The 17473-nt window shown below is 46.2% G+C and overlaps 1 protein-coding gene across 2 annotated transcripts in view; it reads left to right on the top strand.

Moving 5' to 3' along the window:
- The window catches only part of sh3bp2 (SH3-domain binding protein 2), a 30781-nt gene extending 13883 nt beyond the window's left edge, over positions 1–16898 (top strand). Inside the window, exons 7-13 of one of the 2 annotated variants that reach the window (XM_055231399.1) lie at positions 3156–3224; positions 3606–4332; positions 5155–5290; positions 6189–6244; positions 10034–10106; positions 11395–11454; positions 15401–16898. In XM_055231399.1, the coding sequence (XP_055087374.1) occupies positions 3156–3224; positions 3606–4332; positions 5155–5290; positions 6189–6244; positions 10034–10106; positions 11395–11454; positions 15401–15526 (1247 nt within the window). In that variant the 3' untranslated portion in view covers positions 15527–16898. The remainder of the gene's footprint in view (positions 1–3155; positions 3225–3605; positions 4333–5154; positions 5291–6188; positions 6245–10033; positions 10107–11394; positions 11455–15400) is intronic. The other variant, XM_055231398.1, reaches the window with a different exon arrangement.
- The last annotated feature ends 575 nt before the right edge of the window (positions 16899–17473 follow it).

Genomic DNA, 17473 nt, shown 5'->3' on the forward strand with positions numbered 1-17473 from the left:
AATGTTTTTAGATGGTAAAAAGCTGCAGATGTTGTTGATTTAATGTGGCTGTTAAAGTCTGAGTCCACTGTTACCCCTAGATTTCTAACCTGATTTCAAGGTTTTAGAGAAAAACTGGAGGTGAGTGAATCCACAGGTCCATATTCACCTGCTTCCAGTAAGACGTAGATCTAAGTGTCATCTTTATAGTTGTGGTAGGTCAGTTAGTTGTGGTAGGTCACATTATTGCTGCGTATTAACTGGAACTGTTGTTCAATGTCAATGCTGCTAATACAGCAGCATGTAGACATTGAACAACAGGGATCCCAGGTTTGACCCCTGGGGCATCCCACAGGTCAGAGACATTTTTCAATTTCAACAAAGTACTCCCTGTCTTTGAGATAGGACTTGAAACAGTTTAGTGCCGTACCAGAGATGCCCAGTCCTCTAGCCTCTGTAAGAGGATCCCATGATCCACAGTGTCAAAGGCAGCACTCAGTTCCAGCAGGATCAGGACTGAGACTTTGCCTGCATCAGTGTTCAGGCGGATGTTGTTTGTCACCTTGATAAGAATCAGAATCCGAATCACAATCCTTTTATTGCCATTGTTTGTGAACACAGTTCACAAACTAGGAACTTACTTTGGTGATAAAGTGCAACATAAAACATAAAACACACTGAATAAATACAAATACAAATAAGGGCATGCACAAAGTTAAAAAGATATGCTTAAAAAATCTAATAAAATACTTAAAGATAGAAAATATATACAACGGCAGCATCAGAACAACAGTGCAAACATGACTTATTAAAGTCATAAAGTGTTATAAAGTGTCCAGTTTTGTGCAAATATTATAAAGTGTTCATGAGACAAACAGCAGAGGGGAAGAAACTGTTCTTATGGCGAGAGGTTCTGGTCCCAATGGACTGTAGCCTCCTGCCAGAGGAAAGTGGCTTAAATAGTCCATGTCCAGGGTGAGAGGTGTCAGCTGCTATACGGCCTGCTCGCCCCCGAGTCCTGGAGACGTACAGGTCCTGTAGAGATGGAAGGCTGCAGCCAATCACCGTCTCAGCAGAGGCACAATACGCTGCAGTCTCTGTCTGTCCCTGGCCCCAATGAACCACACAGTGATGGAGGAGGTGAGGATGGACTCAATGATGGAAGTGTAAAACTGCACCATCATCTGGACTGGCAGCTTGCGTTTCTTCAGCTGCCACAGGTGGAACATTCTGTGCTGGGCTTTCTTGATGAGGGAGCTGATGGTCGGCTCCCACTTGAGATCCTGCGTGATGCAGGTGCCTAGGAAGTGGAAAAAGTCCACAGTGGTGATGGGGGAGTCCGTCAGGGTGAGGGGAGGCAGGGGGGCTGTGACTTTCCTGAAGTCCACGATCATCTCCACTGTCTTCTGGGCGTTGAGCTCCAGGTTGTTGCTGGTGCACCAGGACACCAGCCGGTCCACCTCCCTCCTGTAGGCAGACTCATCGCCGTCCAAGATGAGTCCAATGAGGGTGATGTCATCCGCAAACTTAACCAGTTTGACGGAGTCGTGGCTGGAGGTGCAGCAGTTGGTGTACAGGGAGAAGAGCAGGGGAGAAAGTACACAGCCCTGTGGAGATCCTGTGCTGATAGTCTCCAAGACATTCTTCCCCAGCCGTACGCGCTGTCTCCTGTCCGTCAGGAAGTCAGTGATCCACCTGCAGGTGGAGTCAGGCACGTTGAGCTGAGCGAGCTTGTCCTGGAGCAGAGCAGGGAGGATGGTGTTGAATGCAGAGCTGAAGTCCACAAACAGGATCCTGGCATAGGTTCCCGGGGAGTCCAGATGCTGGAGGATGAAGTGAAGGGCCAGGTTGAAGGCGTCGTCTACAGACCAATTGGCTCTGTAGGCGAACTGCAGAGGGTCCAGGAGGGGGGAGGTGAAGGACTTGAGGTGGTGCAGGACCAGGCGCTCAAATGACTTCATGACTACAGACGTCAGTGCCACAGGTCTGTAGTCATTAAGTCCAGTGATCCTGGGCTTCTTGGGGACAGGGACGATGGTGGACAGCTTGAAGCAGGCTGGGACGTGACATGACTCGAGGGAGGTGTTAAAAATGTCCGTAAAGACAGGAGCCAGTTCCTCAGCACAGTGTCTAAGGGTGGAAGGAGAGACACCATCTGGTCCCGTGGCCTTACGGGGATTCTGCTTCCTGAAAAGTTTAGTCACATCCTGCTCCAAAACTGTGAGGGCAGTGGGGGAGGAGGGGGGGGTCCGAGGTGGGTTTGGAGGTAATGTCCATGATGGTGAGGGAGGAGGGGGAGGGGTGTGAGACTTCAAACCTCGCATAAAAGCTGTTTAAATTTTCTGCTAGTTGTTTGTTGTCCACGGCGGGAGGGGCTTTGGGCCTGTAGTTGGTGATTTGCCTAAGCCGTCTCCAGACAGAAGCAGAGTGGTTGGTGGAGAAATGCTGCTCCAGATGTGTATAAGAGTTTGTTAATCGTGTATAAGTGTATAAGAGCAGTCTCAGTGCTGTGGTGGGGTCTAAAACCTGACTGGAAAACATCAAAGGAGTTGTTCATTTGGAGAAAGTTAATAAGCTGTTGGTAAACAACTTTTTTCAAGTTTTCAAGTAAAAATGCCAGATTTGAGATTGGTCAGTAATTGTTCAGTATTGTGGCATCAAGACTGCTCTTCTTTAGGAGAGGCTTGATAACCGCAGTTTTTAAAGTTCTTGGGAATGTTCCAGATTGAAGTGACATGTTAGCTATGCAATTGAGTGGTGATAGCAAACTGTTGAGCAAAGACTTTAGAAATAGAGGGTAACACATTGAGGTAGCAAGTAGATGAACTCAGACCGAGGACGATCTCTTGGACAGATTTGTCAGTTACAGGTGCTATGGAATTGATGGCATTTTTAATGCCCTGAACCTTTCCAATAAAGAATACTCAAACTCAAACTGGAGCTGGGGGGGTTTGTTAATCAGTTTACTGTTGCAAATAGGACACTATTTACTGCAACTTTCAATAATGTCCTAAAAATACCTCTCCCTTGTATTGCATAAACTTTTCGCTGTAAATCTCATAATGAACTAAATTGTGACTCTGAGCGTCTGGAAAAGCACAGGATAAGACCAATGTATTATTATTATTAAAACATTATTTGGGGAAATGATCCCAACAGAAGTCTTTGTGTTGTAGGTTTCACAGACGAAGATGATGATGAAGATGAAGACTATTTGAAGCCAGACAGTTCGCCAACAACCACGAGTAAGCAAATCTTCTGTGGAGTGATTTTAAGATAACGTTCCTTAGTTTATGATATATCCATAAGATAAAAAGTGTGCCTCATAACTGAAAAAGCCTTCACTCAGTTCTTAAGTGTGCCCTTTGCAACACTCGCAAAAATATTCATATACATGTATTATTATTAATAATTTATTTAATTAACTAAGTAACCCATAACCCTTTTCCTAAACTGAATCATAAACCTAACCTTGTTTGAAAAAATATACCATTGATGTCCATTAAAAAATGGCATTTCAGAGTGACCAAACATACCCATTGGTTGGTGTCATCACTTTAAATGACAGTAGATCTGCGTTTTAATGCATTCCTCCTGTACTCAGCACTCGTCTTCCGTGTTTGCAGGTCGACCCAATGGCCCCCCGCCATCATACCCTCCTCCCCCTGTGCCTCTGTCTGCTCTGTCCAATCAGCTCCCTCCAGACTCCAAAGCCCCACCCCTTCCCCCACCTATTCACCGAACCCCAACCAGCCCACTCCCCAAAAAGCCACCCCCCCCCATTCCACCCCAGCCCACTCATAAACACATGCCCCCTGACCTACCCTTCGCCTCTCACTTGCAGAGACCCACCCCTTTTCCAAGCGTTACCCCTCCCCTTCCACCTCCCAACCCCAGACGGGCTGTCTCCAGACCTAGACCAGGTGAGAACCTTGAGCGCCCCCCACCTATAACCCTGCAGATGCCCGCCACACTACCCATCTGTGAGAAGCTGGAGTCACATCTACAGCTGAACCACCCTGTCCACAGTCAAACCCGTAGCCCTGCCCCCATCCCAGTCAACAGCCGAGCACGCAGCCCCTCCCACAGTTCTGCCCACAGCCCTTCAGACAACCAAGCCCATAGAGCCACCCATAACCCACCCCACAGTCAGGCCCCTAGCCCCGCCTCCAGCCCTGCCCATAGTCAAGCACGTAGTCCCACCCACTGTTCAATTCAGAGCCCCACTCACATCTCCGTCCATGGCCCATCACAGGGAAACCATTCATACAAACCCAAACCGAAGCCCCCTCCTTTGATGAGCAAACCCCTCTTGCCCACTTCCAGGAAGCACCCCTCCACAATCTCTCTGGGGTAAGTCCTCTGACCTGCTGAGGTGCACCGGCCAGTTGGCCAATTTACCATTAGGTTGGACTTAAAGGAACTGGATGTAAGATTTTGATTTTAAATTTCATAAACTTGACCTGTGTCCCCAGATATGGCGTAAACATGTTCAAATCAAATATAGTTGTCACTAATAACAATAGTTCATTAATTTATTCTTAATGACAAAAATATTTGATATCATATCCCATTTAGTTATGTTATAATTTGGGTTGCTACTCTATGCTGAAATCCAGGTGGTTTAAACCTAAAAGGTCTCTCTCACTACCTAAACCCCAGCACCTGCAGCCAATCATGAAAAAGTGCTAGTGCAGCCCTACAGCTCAGTGAGTGATATTTGGAGGTTAAGGCGCTGGCAACACAGGTTCAATTGTGATTGTAGTATATTTAAGAGCACAGGTTACATACAGTTCTTTTATGACTTGGCCAAAGACTGGAAGTAGAGATTGTTAACAAGTGACTTTATATTTATCTAAGTTAGTTTAGGTTTTAGAGTTCAATGTTAATGACAAAGGACTGGAACACGCTGGGAAACGAAGCTGGACTGGGGATAAGCAAAACAGGCAGAAAACAGGCAGAACTGTGACAGTGATACCCCTTCTTTAAATATAATAACGTTGACTATCTTTAGTGAAATTAATCATCTAACTGGCACTTGAATACAGGTTAGGGTTTTTTAGATTTCGTATAAGTGTTCTCTGCAGGTTCACAGTCACTTCAGAGATATTTGTCAGTGTCTCTGAGAGTTAGCAGTGAGTCCTTCTGAGGCTAAATGTATGTATGTCCTGTCAGAAGAGCGTCCCCCGAAGGACAGAGCTTCCGGGCTTCTGGAGACGAACTCCCCATGGACATCAAGGCCAGGTGGAAACAGGCCAAATCCAACCAGAACAGTCCAGATGAGGAGGACGATGATGATGACTATGAGAATGTGAGTCCACCAGTCTCCATTCGGTTCCTCACCGAAAAGGGCCCATATTATGCTATTTTCTGATCTATGTTATAATGCTGTTTACTCATCAAAAACATACCTGGATTTGTGTTTTGTTTCATTCACTCATGTTTAACACACAAACCCTACATATTTAGACTGAGTTCTCACAAAACTGAAAACTCTATTCCACCTTGTGATGTCATGTGGTAATACAGGAAGTGCTCCATTGTGTTTTTAAACTGCATATACCTTCACTAGAATCATTTGGATAGTTTTTAGCCTGAAATTCCCTCTCTCTACTGAACAAAGGGTGAAAGTTAGCTGTTAATATTTCATGACATCACAAGGTGAAACAGAGCATTTTGAGACTTGGAAATGTAGACAGACTAATTACAAAAGGTTACTCAAATATGTGTGAATGAAACAAAATGCAACTCCAGGTGTGTTTTTGATAAGTACCAACATTCTTACATGGCTTAAAGCTCAAAAGAGCCAATTTTGTATAATATAGGACCTTTAAGGACCTCAGGCAAAAGCAGTCTTTGTAGAGGGTACCGGCTTGTCTCCATGGTGAAGTTATTGCTTTGCCTAAGTATTAGTGCCTATTTGCCTAAAGTATTATTATAAAGTATTAGTAGTAATAGTTTATGGACTTAAAGGTCTTATTACAGAAAATTTATTCTTGTGAGCTTTAAGCCATGTTATAATGTTTCTACCTCATCAAAAACATCCCTGGAGTTGTCTTATTATTAATCTGTCTACATCTCCAAAGCTCAAAATGCTCTGTTCCACCCAGTAAAAATAAAACACAGAAAAAAACTGTAAAAATCAACTAGAGAGGTCAGCACTCCACAGATCTGACCTGTAATATGTCTTGTCTCTGCATGTGTTTTAGGTGCAGCTCCCAGACTCTGTGTACATTGACTCTACAGAGACCAGCTTCGTAGAGAAGTAAAAACCTGAACACTACAGCACGTCAACATTCTAACTTCAATAGCTTCTTATAGGGATTGCCCCTTAAAATAGCACTTACAAAACTTACAGAAGTATTTTTTGATATCTAATTCCAATTCTGATGTATCAAAGTTTTAACCAAAAAAAAAAAAAAAAAAAAAAAAAAAGAGGCGAAATTAGAATTTTTTTGGCAATTTCTCAGTGAGATTTAGTTTATTCTAATCCTAAATGAGATATCCAAAAATCACCTCTGTATATTTTTTGTATCTATAATGACAACAAAATGAAGCAAGACATGTAAACCTGTCTCCATCTCTTTTTAAGATTCAAATGTCTTAAAAAAATACCATAAAATACCTTATTTTTATATGAAAACATAATGACAGAACAAAAAACTTGTAATACATTTTTTCTTACTTTTATTAAAGCAAGCTACAGATATCTCTAAATTTAAGGTTCGTATTCACCTGTAGTGTTTCGCCTTAGCAAAGTGGAATATCTCAAGAAAATGATTGTAAATATTGGAGAGATGGAAAATACAAAAAACATCTTAACCATCTGTGCTACCTAATCACTTTAACTGTAATGTTTATAAGGTTAATTGCATTTGCCATAAAGGCAAACCATAAAGGCACACAAAAAATAAATAAATAAATGCTTGCATACTTTGCATAGAATATTTGCATATTTTTGCATGTTTTTTCAACTGTTACACAAGATACAGCACAATTTACTAATCTAAACAAGCATGTATTAGCATACATCACGTGCTAATTTACTCTCTACATGTATTTGTCATTACACTGAGCCATGTTTTATGAGCACAGTGCCCAATACTGCACACTTAAAATATGCTCGTGCTGACCTCTAGTGTATCATAGGAAAACTACAAGTTCAACCCACTTTAATTTCATCATTCACAAAAACATACTCTAACCAATGTAATTTCTGAAAAGAATTCAAGTGTATTATCCATCCACTTTCTTCTGCTTATCTGAGGCAGGGCCGTAGGGGCAGTAGTCTCCTGTGGGACCCCAAGGTGTTCCCAGTCCAGCCAAGAGACATAGTCCCTCCAGAGTGTCCTGGGTCTTCCCCGGACATGCCTGGAACACCTCCCTAGGCAGGCATCCTGACTAGATGCCCGAGCCACCTCAGCTGGTTCCTCTTGGCGTGTAGGAGCAGCGGCTCTACTCTGAGCTCCTCCCGTGTGACCGAGCTCCTCACCCTGTCCCTAAGGGTGCACACGGCCACCCTACGGAGGAAACCCATTTCGGCCACTTGTCTCTGCGATCTTGTCCTTTCGGTCATTACCCAGAGTTCATGACCATAGGTGAGGGTCGGAACATAGATTGAGCGGTAAATCGAGAGCTTTGCCTTCCGGCTCAGTTCATTCTTTATCACAACAGACTGATACAGTGACCGCATCACTGCACACCCTGCACCGATCCGCCTGTCAATCTCACACTCCATCCATACCTCACTTGTGAACAAGACCCAAAGATACTTGAACTCCTCCACTTCAGGCAGAGACTCATCACCCACCTGGAGATGGCAAACCACCTTTTTCCGGTCGAACCATGGCCTCAGATTTGGAGGAGCTGATTTTCACACATGGCTCCAAACCGCCCCAGTGCCTGCTGCAGGTCCTGGCTCGATGAGGCCATCAGGACATCATCTGCAAACAGCAGAGATGACATCCTGTGGTTCCCAAACCGGACCCCTCTGGTCCCTGGCTGCACCTAGAAATTTTGTCCATAAATATAATGAACAGAACCAGTGACAAAGGACAGCCCTGGCCAAGTCCAGCATGCACCAGGAACAGGTCTGACTTACTGCCGGCAATGCGAGCACAGCTCCTGCTCCGGTCATACAGGGACTGGACAGCCCTTAGCAAAGAGCCCCGCACCCCATACTCCTGGAGCACCCCCCAAAGGACACCACAAGGGACACGGCCAAATGCCTTCTCCAGATCCACAAAACACATGTGGACTGGTTGGGCAAACTCCCATGAACCCACTGGATTCTCCTCTCCAGTATCCTGGAATAGCCCTTACCGGGAAGGCTGAGAAGTGTGATTCTCCTGTAATTGGAACACACCCTCCAGTCCCCCTTCTTATACAGAGGGACCACCACCCTGGTCTGCTAATCCATGGGCACTCTCCCCAACCACCACGTGATGCTGCAGAGACATGTCAGCCAAGACAGTGCCACAACATCCAGAGACTTGAGGATCTCGTCCACCCCCGGAGCCTTGCCCCTGCGGAGCTTGCTAACCACCTCGGTGATTTCAGCCAGGCTGATGGACGAGTCCGCCTCCAGGTCCCCTGTCTCTGCTTCTTCCTCGGAAGACGTGACAGTGGGATTGAGGAGATCCTCAAAGTATTCCCACCACCGCCCGACAACATCCCCAGTCGAGGTCAGCAGCTCTCCACTGGTGGAACCAAAAAGCCCAAGTTTTTGCTTGTGACTACATGATCCGCGGCACGCTTGGCCCGCCGGTACTCATCAGCTGCCTCAGGAGTCCCACGAGCCAACAAGGCTCGATAGGACTCCTTCTTCAGCCTGACAGCATCCCTTACTTCCGGTGTCCACCACGGGGTTTGGGGATTGCCACTGCAACAGGCACCGCAGACCTTACGACCACAGCTACGAGCAGCCACACTGACAAAAGAGTTGGAGAACATGGCCCACTCGGAGTCCATGTCCCCAGCCTTCCCCGGGATCAGGGAGAAGCTCTCCTGGAGGTGTGAGTTGAAGACCCCTCTCACAGGGCTCTGCCAGCAGACCCTCACAATGCACTTGGGCCTGCCAGGTCTGTCCGACTTCCTCGTCCGCCAGCGGATCCAACTCACAACCAAGTGGTGATCAGTTGAGAGCTCAGCCCCTGATCAGATGACACGACAACAAAGTTGATCATCGACCTCTGACCTAGGGTGTCCTGGTGCCACGTGCAATGATGGACACCCTTGTGCTCGAACATGGTGTTTGTTATGCACAAACTGTGGCTAGCACAGAAGTCCAATAACAAAACACTGCTTGGGTTCAGATCGGGGAGGCCATTCCTTCCGATCATGCCCCTCCAAGTGTCACTGTCATTACCCACTGCGGGCAACACCAGAGAAGTAGAGAGTCCATCCCCTCTTAAGGAGTTGGGTTCCAGAGCCCAAACTGTGCGTGGAGGTGAGGCCAATTATATTCAGGCTCCCCCCCCCCAGCGAGGTGACATTCCATGTCCCCAGAGCCAGTCTCCATGTCCGAAGATCTGGTCCCGGATCTCTTTGCACCGGCCCCTCATGGTTCCTCCCGCAGGTGGTGGGTCCACGGGAGGACGGCCCCACATCACTCCCTCGGGCTGGGCCCAGCCCCCGTGGGGAAAGGCCCGGTCACCAGATGCTCGGCACCCACGTCAGGCCTGGCTCCAGGGTGGGGCCATTCCGGGCGATGTAACTGGCCTTGTTCTTTTACTTGTCATGTGGGGCTTCTGAACCCCTCTTAGTCTGACCCGTCTCTCCGGACCTGTTTGGCATGGATGACCCTACCTGGGGTATGAAGCCCCCGACAAAATGGCTCCCAGGATCATTTGGGTGCCCAAACCTCTCCACCATGTTAAGGTGGCAGTTCAGGGAGGGGCATCAAGTATATTATTTAATACTATATTTAAACCTGACTCTATAGACTTTATCTTCTACTGGATCTTTGACAGTATTTTCCACACATAAAACATATTTACATGTCAGATCTGTGTAATACTACGATGTGTGCATGATGATGATGTCATGTTTGCAGACTGTTCCGAGAGTGCGGGGTGTGTTCCGATGGGCTGTACGCCATTAGGAACTCAGGGACCAAAACCTCCAAGGTCATATCTCCAGACCTGTCCTACTCCTTACATATGTTCCTCAGACATGCTCCTCTGTCCTGTTCCTCACACATGCTCCTTACACATGCTCCTCCTCACACATGCTCCTCCTCATACATGCTCCTCAGACATGTTCCTCACACATGCTCCTCCATACACATACTCCTCACACATGCTCCTCAGACATGTTCCTCACACATGCTCCTCCACACACATGCTCCTCCACACACATACTCCTCACACATGCTCCTCAGACATGTTTCTCACATGTTCCTCTGCACACCTGCTCCTGAGATATACTCCTCAGGCATGCTCCTCAGACATGCTCCTCAGACAGTTCCTCACACATGTTCCTCACACATCCTCCTCCTCACACTTGCTCCTGAAACATGCATCTCCTCAGACATGCTCCCCAGACATGCTCCTCACACAAGCTCCTCAGACATGTTCTTCAGACAGTTCCTGGCACATGCTTCTCAGACATGCTCCTCAGACATGTTCCTCACGTTTGTTCCTCAGACATGCTCCTTCTCACACATGCTCCTCACACAGTTCCTGACACATGCTCCTCAGATGCTCCTCACGCACACTCCTCAAACATGCTCCTCCTCGCACATGCTCCTTATACATGCTCCTCACACATGCTCCTCAGACATGCTCCTCAGACATGCTCCTTCTCACACATGCTCCTCACACATACTCCTCAGACATGCTCCTCTGTCCTGCTCGTCAGACATCCTCCTCTTCAGGCATGCTGCTCCTCACACACGCTCCTCAGACATGCTCCTCAGACATGCTCCTTCGCACATATGCTCCTCAGACATGCTCCTTCTCATACATGCTCCTCAGACATGCTCCTTCTCACACATGCTCCTTCTCATACATGCTCCTCAGACATGCTCCTTCTCACACATGCTCCTTCTCATACATGCTCCTCACACACTCCTCAGACATGCTCCTTCTCATACATGCTCCTCAGACATGCTTCTTCTCATACATGCTCCTCACACACTCCTCAGACATGCTCCTTCTCACACATGCTCCTTCTCATACATGCTCCTCACACACTCCTCACACATGCTCCTTCTCATACATGCTCCTCAGACATGCTCCTTCTCACATATGCTCCTCACACACTCCTCAGACATGCTCCTCTGTCCTGCTCGTCAGACATGCTCCTCCTCAGGCATGCTGCTCTTCACATGTGCTTTTCTTATTTCTTTTTTGGTCTTCACACATTTTGCACAAAGAAGACTAACCCCACAGTGTGTCTCATGTTTGTGTGCAGGTGCTGGTGGTGTGGGATGTTAGCATGAACAGGGCCCGCAACTACAGGCTCTTTGAGGAGGTAAGACATTTAAAGCGAGGATGTGCTAACGGCTGTTCTCGACAGCAATGTTAATGCTTTGTCTTATGGAATTATCCACAGTTATTGAATGTATTTTTATTGTTCAAAAATGCCTTGAAAAACAAGCATTCATTCTGTGAGCAAGTTCACCTCTCCACAGATGATTTGTCCTTGTGACTTCATCATGCTTGTCTCTGTGGAAATAGCTAGGTTAAATGCCATACATTCTAGGGAACATAATAATATCCCCATGGAGACCGTCCACCAGAAGCATGTTTTCATTTAATACTATTTAGGATAATGGAACTCAAGTGAATTTCCCATAAAATTTTCCCATAGACTTTCCAAAAAAAATGTGTATTAAAAGTTTGAAAGTTCAGGGCTAATCAGCTCTGTGGTAAATAATGACCATCTATGATTTTATATGAACCCTATTAGGGACATGAGTTGGTAAGCCATTGTTGGGAAATAACTAAATACATGCAAAGAAAATATGTAGACTGAATAGTAATTTTGAGTAACTATATTCCTGTATTCAGAATATAGTTACTTTTTTAAAATAAAAGGAATACTTGGAACTACTTAATCATGCAATTTTGGCTTTGAACTGCACGTTATTATTGAGACAAAAAGAAAAAACAGCTCTTGCAAGGTGTACGCATGTAATTTTTCAGTCTCTAATTAGACATAAATGAACGCATAACAAACAATGGAAGAGTTCAATAGCAGATACAGGGACCTCCATTGAAAAAAATGGAACCGCTACATTAACATGGTGGAGGGGTTTGAGCACCCGAATGATCCTGGGAGCTATGTTGTCAGAGGCTTTGTACCCCTGGTAGGGTCAGCCATGGCAAACAGATCCAGGGGGATAGGTCAGACTAAGAGTGGTTCAGAGGCCCCTTTATGAAGAGGAAAAGATCAAGGCTAGTTGCATCATCGGGGCCCCACCCTGGCCCTACCCTGGAGCCAGACCTGGGGTGGGTGCTTGAGCACGATTGCCTGGTGGTCAGGCCTTTACCCATGGGGCTCGGTCAGGCTTAGCCCAAAGAAGCAACCACCCACAGAAGGATCCATAAGGGGCCAGTGCTTGGAGATCTGGGTGGCAGTTGAAGGCGGGGGACCTTGACAACTGGATCTCTGAACATGGAGACTGGCTCTGAGGACATGGAACGTCTTGCGCGGGAGGTTGAGCGCTACCGACTAGATATAATCGGCCTCACCTCCACGCATAGCTTGGGCTCTGGAACCCAACTTCTTGAGAGGGGGTCTGGGGAGAGGTCTCTCACTGTGGTTTCGGCCTACGGGCCAAACAGATACCCGACCTTCTTGGAGTCCCTGGGAGGGGTATTACACAGTGCACCGACTGGGGACTCCATTGTTCTCCTGAGGGACTTCAATGCCCATGTGGGTAATGACAGTGACACCTGGAGGGGCGTGGGAAGAACAGTCTCCCTGATTGGACTTCTGTGCTAGCCACAGTTTGTCCATAACAAACACCATGTTTGAGCACAAGGTGCACGTGGCACCAGGACACTGTAGGTGAGAGGTCGATGATCGATTTTGTTGTCATGTCATCTGATCTGTGGCCGCGTGTCTTGGACACTCGGGTAAAGAGAGGGGGAGAGCTGTCAACCGATCACTAGTTGTGAGTTGGATCCGCTGGCAGAGGAGGAAGTGTATCGTGAGGGTCTGCTGGGAATGTCTGGCAGAGTCCTCTGTCAGGGGAGTCTTCAACGCAAACCCAGTGATGGACAATGGAATTAAGGGATGTCATCAGGCTGAAGAAGGAGTCCTATCAAGCCTTGTTGGCTCATGGGACTCTTGAGGCAGCTGACAAGTACCGGCAGGCCAAGTGTGCCACAGCTTGTGCGGTCACGGAGGCAAAAACTCGGGGCTGGGAGGAGTTCGGAGAGGCCATGGAGGATTATCAGATGGCCTTAAAGAGATTCTGGGAAACCGTCTGACGCTTCAGTAGCGGGAAGCAGTGCTTCACCAACACTGTCTACAGGTGTGGACGAGATCTGTCCCGAGTCCCTCAAGTCTCTGGATGTTGTGGGGTTGTCTTGGCTGACATGTCTCTGCAACATCGTGTGGCTGTTGGGGAACGTCCCTCTGGACTGGCAGACCAGGGTGGTGGTGACCGGAGGGTGTGTTAAAATTGCAAGAGAATCACACTCCTCAGCCTTCCCGGTAAGGTCTATTTCAGGGTACTGGAGAAGAGAATCCGGCTGATTGTCGAACCTCGGATCCAAGAGGAGCAGTGTGGTTTTCGTCCTGGTCGCAGAACACTGGACCAGCTCTCCATCAGGTCCTCAAGGGTTCATGGGAGGTTGCCCAACAAGTCCACATGCGTTTTGTGGATCTAGAGAAGGCATTTGACCGTGTCAAACAGGGACCGGATGTCCGGTCCCTGTATGACCGGAGCAGGAGCTGTGCTCGTATTGTCGGCAGTAAGTCAGTAAGTAAGTGTTCCCGGTACATGCTGGACTCAGCCAGGAGTGCCCTTTGTCACTGGTTCTGTTCATTATTTTTATAGACAGAATTTCTAGGCACAGCCAGGGGGTCCGGTTTGGGAACCACAGGATCTCATCTTTGCTGTTTGCAGATGATGTTGTCCTGATGGCTTCATCGAGCCAGGACCTGCAGCAGGCACTGCGGCAGTTTTCAGCCGAGTGTGATGCAGCTGAAATGAGAATCAGCTCTTCTAAATCCGAGGTCATGGTTCTCGACCAGAAAAAAGGTGGCTTGCCCTCCCCAGGTGGGTGGTGAATCTCTGCCTCAAGTGGAGGAGTTCAAGTATCTCGAGCGCTGTATCAGTCTGTTGTGGTAAAGAAGGAGCTGAGTCGAAAGGCAAAGCTCTCGGTTTACCAGTCAATCAATGTTTCCACCCTCACCCATGGTCATGAGCTCTGGGTAATGATAGAAAGGAGAAGATCGTGGATACAAGCGGCCGAAATGGGTTTCCTCCGTAGGGTGGCCAGGCGCACCCTTAGGGATAGGGTGAGGAGCTGGGTCACACGAGCGGAGCTTACACGTCGAGAGGAGCCAGCTGAGGTGGTTAGAGACTGAGGTGGTTGGAGGTGTCCAGGATCCTCGACGCCTCCCTAGGGAGGTGTTTCGGGCATGTCCCACCGGGAGAAGGCCCCGGGGAAAACTGCTGGAGGGAGTATGTGTCTCGGCTGGCCTGGGAATACCTTGGGTTCCCACCAGAGGAGCTGGAGGACGTGTCTGTGGTGAGGGAAGTCTGGGAGTCCCTGCTTAGGCTGCTTCCCCCGCGACCCAGCCTCTGAAGAAAATTTATGGATGGATGTTTTTCTTTTTCTTACCATTTTTTCTATTAGTTTCTATTAGCAATGACAATAACGTGGAGTGGATTTTATGAGGGGTGGAATAATATTTTGATAGCAGTAAAATACATTTGACTTTTGTAAATGTTACTATTGGTATATTAAGAGACTTTTTAAAATGGCATTTATGTTTTTACAAATGAACTAATATCAGGTTGTTTGTGTCATTTATCATCGTTTGTAACATCATATGTTGTTTTTTGTTTTTTACCATTATTATAAAATGCAACTCAATGTAGAAATATTCCAATTATTCAGAATACACTACTCTGATTGGCCCATGTTACGAAATACGTTACAAAATACATTTTAAGGCAGGTATTCAGTATTATGTAATATATACGTTTTCAAAGTATTTTTCCCATCACTGATGACAATCAGTGTTTTCCCAGATTCAAATATGATATTGCATTGTCATTTTAAATCATTAGGGGCCTTGAGTTATCGTTTATCTTACCTAAGATTAGACTCCTCAAGTCTAGATAGTGATGTCATTTCAGTATGTTTCTTTCTACTAACCTAAACCCTCCTCTCTGCTGTCAGTCCTATGAGCCTTCCAGAGTGTCAGTGTGTGTGCTAAATGTGTATGTGTGCAGAACGGCTGCATCTACCTGGACTCTGAGCTGACCTTCCCCAGCCTGGCCATCCTCATCGAACACTACTACAACCACCCCCTGCCCCAACACGGCTCACTCTGCCTAAAGAAGCCCTACAGCCCCTGACCACCGGCCCCGTCCTGAACCACCTGACAACCTGACAACCAACCCCTGCCTCAGCATGGCTCCCACTACTTGAAAAAGCCCTACAGCCCGTGAGCCACCAGACAATTGACTCCACCCTGAGCCATCTGGCCCACATGACAACCTCCCCCAGCATAGCTCCCACTGTCTGAAAAAGCCCTACAGAGCCCAAGCAACCTGACAACCGACCCATTCTGAGCCACCTGACAACCAATTCGTGCTCCAACACGACTCTCTCTGTCTGATGAATCCCATAGCCCCTCAACCACCTGATAATCGGCCCCCATTCTAATTGCATCCACCCCCTGCCCCAGCATGGCTCCCTCTGCCTAATGAAGCCCTACAGCCCCTGATAACTGCCCCTATTCTGACAACCGGCTCCATCCTGACTACAACCACCCCTCCTCCTACACAGCTCCCTCTGCCTGCAAGATGATGACTGCCCCCATCCTGAGGCACCTGACCACAGTCCCTGATCACTGTCTGCTGATGCCTTTCACTTCCTGACCACTGGTGCTCGTTTTTACCATATCAACAAAATGTAGATTTGCACAAAGTTGTTACTGTAAGACATTTGCCCTTTTTGCCCCAGAGGCTTTATCAGGTCTCTAGTTTCCTCAGTGCAGGAGTACGATCAGACCTGAAACAAGCTCATTTTGGTCAAGGCTCTCTTTTTTTTACCCAAATGTGACCTTGATCACATTTTTTCATGTCACAAGCTCACTAAAATCTGATTAATATCTGATTTCTCGACCTTTAAAATTACTTAAATGACTTAACTCAAAAGCTCAAAATGCTCTTTCCCACCTTCTAAAGTCATGAAGTGGTTCTTTTCAAGTTAACAGATACCCTTTATCTTTTGTTCAGTAGAGATTGGGAATTCCAGAACTGAAATTATCCAAATGATTCCAATCAAGGTGTATTCCTGTATTGATACTTTGCAGTGGCATCACGCTGGAGGTGTTCTACATTTATGACTATAGTGCAATGTTTATTTACCATGGTGAGACAACGCAGACATTTGCAAACACAGCCAAGTTGTAAATAGTCGCAAAACTCAATAAAAAATACTAAATGGATTTAAACCAAAGCCAATACAAGTGTTTATGGTCCTGTTTAGGTGTTTTTCAACAAAAATGTAAGAGCAACTGATTGAAAAACTGTTGGCACATGCTAGCTAGCTTGTAACTGTAATGTTATTTGAGAGGGACTTGTTTAACAGCACAAATTAGTCCACCTGTTGTAGTTTTAGTTAAGTCAGATCTTTATGGTCAGATTGTGTTAAAACAAAGCTCAGATTAAAGTCAAAATTGAGCAACAAAGTTTCAAAAAGAATAGAGCCTACAGCTAGCATCACACCACACAGAATCTGTACTGAGTACTAAGTCACTTCCTTAGTAGCAGCTGACCAGCCATACACCTCTCCCTGTGGACTCTCACTGTGCCTTGTCTAGCATCTGTGTTCACTGGACTGAATAGACGATTTTTGTATTATTATTATTATTTTTTTGTGTATATATATATGTATATATATATGTGTGTGTGTATATATATATATATATATATATATATATATATATATATACACACACATATATTTTACAAGAAACCTCTTATATTTATATTGTTTTGTAAATGTGTACTTACTGTAAGTATGACAGTGTGCTTTTGTACATCACTGTATATTTGATTAATATATATATTTTCAACACTTGGATTCTTTCGTTTATTACATAGATTCTATTACAAAAACATGCTCTGCTTGGAACCAGAAATGATAAATTAATATTACAATTATTTCATTCGCTTTGGCACATTTCCCTATTGAAAATGGACATTTGCAAAACAGCTCACACAAAATCCCAATCGGGGTTACGGTTTTCCTAAATAACATTTCAACTCGACAAAATGCAGTTTTACATTCAAACC

The sequence above is a fragment of the Periophthalmus magnuspinnatus genome, chromosome 23, assembly GCF_009829125.3.
Source record: "Periophthalmus magnuspinnatus isolate fPerMag1 chromosome 23, fPerMag1.2.pri, whole genome shotgun sequence".
Classification (NCBI taxonomy): domain Eukaryota; kingdom Metazoa; phylum Chordata; class Actinopteri; order Gobiiformes; family Gobiidae; genus Periophthalmus; species Periophthalmus magnuspinnatus.